Raw genomic sequence first — 4,749 nt, 5'->3', positions numbered from 1 at the left:
AGTTGTGGATAAGACTCTTAATGTTCTCAGATGACAAAACAGCACATTCTTCCTGGCAGAATGGTTGTTTCCTATAATATCTTTGGGTGTCTTGCTGGAACCTCACATTTGAGGTTTCCCCTGAGTGGCTCAATGATGTTGAGATCAGGAGAGTGAGATGATCACTCAAAAACCTTCATTTTAATCTTTCTGAAGCTAATGACGGGTTGATTTGACTTTCTGTGTCGAAATATTGTCATGTTGGCACTGTTGGAATTTCAATTCAGAAATGCAATATGAGGGGCTTTGGTTGGAATCAAGCCATTGGGCAATGCAAGAGAAATTGTTCAGGAGGCATAGGACAACCAAAAAATAACTTCAGGTGAAATATAGGATAACATGAAAAAATGTTTTAAACTGTACAGCAAAGAGGCACTTGAGGAAAGATGGGCTGTTGGGGGTTGCCAGGAGAAAGCCATTACTACAAAAATGCAAACACGTTATTTTGCATATGTGACCGGGCGTTGCATCATAGGTTTTTAATGTTTTTATGTTCACACAAATACACGCGTTAATGCACACACATGCACTCGTTAATGCACACACATACACTCCCTCCCAGCGGAGGGAGCACTGATTTGATGTTGATTGGTTCCTGAAACCGGAACCTAGTGTCACAGCAGGAAAAGGATAAGAGTGATGCTGGAAAAGTTTGTGAGTTTGCACAGAGCGTGGAGGACGCTCCAGTTGTAGCTTAAGGCTACAAAGCCAGTATGCAGAGCAGAGATAAGTTGCTCAGGTGTTAGCTTAAGGCTGTTCAGAGCATGGAGAAGTTATTCATGGTGTAGCTTCAGACTAAAGTTGTTTTGCACAGAGCAGGTAGAAGCTGCTCCTGTGGTAGCTTCAGGCTACAGTCATTTTGCATAGAGCAGGTAGACATGCCTCCGGTTGTAGCTGAAGGCGAATCCCAGCGACACCCTCGTTCAGCATTTGTACAGTCCCTTTTGGAACGCCACCGCTGCCAGCAAGCCGGTCGGCTCCAGGTAGCTATCGTTTCATTGAGTTTGCCTGTATGTATTTCTCCTGTACAGCCTGCTAGTGATTTGTGGTGCTGTAAGAGTAATGCTCATGTCCTGAAATGTCTGCTTTTAAATGAAACAGGGGAAGCATTCGCATGCTGACCCAGCATATCGTCCACGCCATCCAAAGGGTAGCCTATCCCTAGGACTTCGCCGTGCCAGGTGTAGTGTGACTCTTGTGTTTGTTATGGTTGAATGTATGGACTAACAAAAATGTGAAGAGGTCTGTTACTCATTTTGTGTATGTATGTAATGTGTATAATGACTGATGTGTGTCTTTGGTTTATTCCAGCGGCACCAGTTATCGAGTGTTTGTGCCGCTTCTTCCCCGTGTAAAAAAACCACACCTCCAAGCCAGGTGCTTTTAAACGGTCCTTTGTGGCCAAATTTACATGATTATTTTCACATTTTCTTTTTGTTGAACTGAGACTCTGGGTAGCAGTAACTGTCTAGCTCCACCTTTGAGTATACCCAGTAAGGTTCCTTGTGTGTCAGCACAAAGTAGGCCTAGTATTGCGTGTAAAATGGTTTGCTGTGGATTACTGAGTTTTGTGGCTCTCACTTGAGTGCAGTGTCTTCACTATTTGCCAGAACTGGGTTTGGGGGGTCACCTAGGGTAGTGGGGCCCACTGTGTATGTACTAGCCTGCTACCAGACAGTCTCATTGTCTTTTTCTTTCTGTTCCTTTTTTTTAAATACTTATAAAAGAATGTTCTATTTTTCTCTAAATCACTGCCTCTTGGATCTATTGGTTGTATTGGTTTAGACCCTGCACGGGAACATTTTGGTGAAGCAGACCACCTTCACCATATTACACATATGGTAGGCCTACACCAAATAGCATAGTGAGAAGCATCAGAATGCCTGTGACAAAGTCATTTGGAAAAAATAGATCAATATGGAACTTTTTTCAGCCACTATTAACAGTACCATTTGGAGAACAGTCAACGGAGCCTATGATGAAAGTTACACCATCCCTTCTGTGAAACATGGTCATGGACCACTGATGTCATGGGGACATTTGAGTTACAAATGCACTATACTTTTGGTCCATACTCGCAGAATGATAAATACATTGCCCTGTGAAAATTACTGGAGGAAACTTGACACACATCAGCCTTGAAACTGTACATGGTCCATTGTTTGGACTTGCCAACATGACAATATTTCAACACAGAAAGCCAAATCAACCCATCATTAGCTTCAGAAAGAATAAAATGAAGTTTTTGAGCGACCGTCTCACTCTCCTGATCTCAAAATCATTGAGCCATTCAGGGGAAACCTCAAATGTGAGGTTCCAGCAAGACACCCAAAAATATTATAGGACACAACCATTCTGCCAGAAAGAATGTGCTGTTTTGTCATCTGAGAACATTAAGAGCCTTATCCCGAACTACCACAAACAATTTAGAACGGTCCCTGATGTTAAACAGGGCCATATTCAGCATCAGAAACTAGGGTATGTAAACTTTTGAACAGGGTCATTTGGGTAGTTTGGGTTGTGATCATGCTTTTGAAAGAGACACACAGATGATTGCTAATAAATATCTTAAGCCAGTCACTAGCAATGAGTGAAAAAAAAGGTTTTGTGTAATCCTTCATATTTTGTGAGAAATCGCAGAGAAAGCGTATATTCTGCTGGGGTATGTAAACATATGAGCACCACTGTATCTAACGTATATTCATACTATTCATAATATTGCATATCTAATATCTATTCAAAATATGTATAATATTTTTGGGAGGCTGTGTAGACCTTTATTACTCAGACTGGACAGTGAGAGAGACGGGAAATGAGCGGGGAAGGATAGTGTAATAAACCTCGGGTCAGAATTGATAAAGAAATAAATAAGAACGCAATAACTGATTCCTGGTAAACTAAGAAAAAAGGCTTTAAACTTTCCTTTCCGGTAGTTGGTAAAGTGGTGGTGATACTTCCATGTAATGCTTTTATAGGATAGAAATGTATGCACACACAAAAAAAGAAAAAAACATTCATATTTTTTACAGCAAAAATCGAGTGACTGCGTTCTTGGCAGGTATTACTGTCTACTCCCAAACCACTTCTTCAATGGAAAATGCAGTAATTCATGACTTACTGCAATTATGGCTTGTAAGACTATCCTCTTAAAACCAAAATGCTGCAGTAACTTCCTTTTTTGTAGTTTTTGCACTTAAAACATGATTTTCCTCTGAAACGGGACAATGTTGGACCACAGTTTTTTGACGCAAGACAAAGGAGGTATTTTAAAGCCCATTTCCGATCTAAACTCAATTTCGACCAGATATGCGGTTATTGCATTCTTTTTTGGTAGGACAGTATAGTAGGCAAAGATGGTCTTGGATGAGTGCATACCTGGCACACAGATGGTTTTCACATAATAGGTATGAAAAAATTGCCTCGGACACTGAACTTTTTCATTTGTTTATTTGTGCAGCCACAAATGGATGCATTTATTCCCAAGCTTCCTAATCCTATTACAAGTAAAACTAACACATGTAAATAATTAGTTTTTCATACAAAACTTTACAAAGTTGATGTCGAGGTAGCCCATTTCTTCACATGGGTCTTGAGCTAAACTAGGCGTAATTCATCTTACCATTTTTGCAAGAAGCAGAAACATGAATACCAGCAGAATATTATCAGTAGAAGATTTATTATTTATTACTGCAAGCAATAGGCTACATAGTTCTGAATCAAATTGTGGTTTACATTAAATTGTAAAATATATTCCACATAATTTATCAGCGATCTTACCCCTGTCCCATAACACGCAAATGCTAGGACGTACAGCACATGCTGGCAAACATGAACCTCTTAAAGTGATACTGTACCAGTTTTGGAAATAAACTCATATTACACATCCCCTGTGGTACAGTATCACTTTAAGACATGGATGGTGTTGTAAATTTGGTGCTACCACAATATCAATGATCAAGTCCTAATATATTACTAAAGCCCTTTGCAATGTCATAGTTGTGTAGTACTATGGTAGACAAGGCAGAGTGAAGTTGAGTTAAGCCTCAAGTTGAGTTAACTTTCAAACCTAAGGCAGCAGGGCAAAATTCCCTTTGCAATGTTTTACAATGCAATATTCTTATTATATAACATGGTAATAAAAACTGAACTATAAACTAAACATCTGTGTCTCTCAGCCTTCTCCTCCTCAACTTCTCTTCCAGCTCACTCTTAACATGCTGCTGCTGCTGCTGCTGTATTGCGTGGCCATGGACGCCTCTACCATGGCGATGATTTCTAGGGGGGACGTTGCCATAGAGATCCTCGCCATGGGGTGGAATGCCATGGTAATGCTGATCACGGGGAGGGATGCTAGGTGGAGGGTTGTCGTGATGACTTGGGCGGCTGTACTCGTCTGCAATTCTCCTGGATTCTGGAGCTCTGACCCTATCTCTGTGTGCATGTGGGTCTGGATGTCTATTGTGATGCGTAGGGACAGGTGAGTGAGGCTGTGGATCTGAGTACAGGTCAACATCGGAATATAGTTGGTCAATATACTCAAAGGTTTGTCTGAGTGTGTGTTCGTCTGAATGTCTTTCCGGATCTCTCGCAACTTTTGGCTTGGGGGCGGGGCGTGGCCTAGGGGCCAGTGGCGGCGGAGTGGGCTTGCTGCTAAATTCGGGCTTGTCCTTCATGTTGCTACTGGTAGTAGGCTGCCGTTTGGACATGTGT

At 41.3% G+C, this 4,749-nt stretch overlaps 1 protein-coding gene across 1 annotated transcript in view; it reads right to left on the bottom strand.

Annotated features, from left to right (window-relative positions):
* Nucleotides 1–3,497: 3,497 nt before the first annotated feature.
* LOC134458715 (interferon-induced protein 44-like) overlaps nt 3,498–4,749 on the bottom strand; it is a 6,127-nt gene continuing 4,875 nt past the window's right edge. The window contains exon 7 of the mRNA XM_063211144.1: nt 3,498–4,749. This exon is cut by the window's right edge and continues 200 nt beyond it. Within this exon, the coding sequence (XP_063067214.1) occupies nt 4,194–4,749 (556 nt within the window). The 3' untranslated portion in view covers nt 3,498–4,193.

This window comes from Engraulis encrasicolus, chromosome 1, assembly GCF_034702125.1.
Source record: "Engraulis encrasicolus isolate BLACKSEA-1 chromosome 1, IST_EnEncr_1.0, whole genome shotgun sequence".
Lineage (NCBI taxonomy): Eukaryota > Metazoa > Chordata > Actinopteri > Clupeiformes > Engraulidae > Engraulis > Engraulis encrasicolus.
This window is presented reverse-complemented; position numbering and strand designations above follow the sequence as displayed.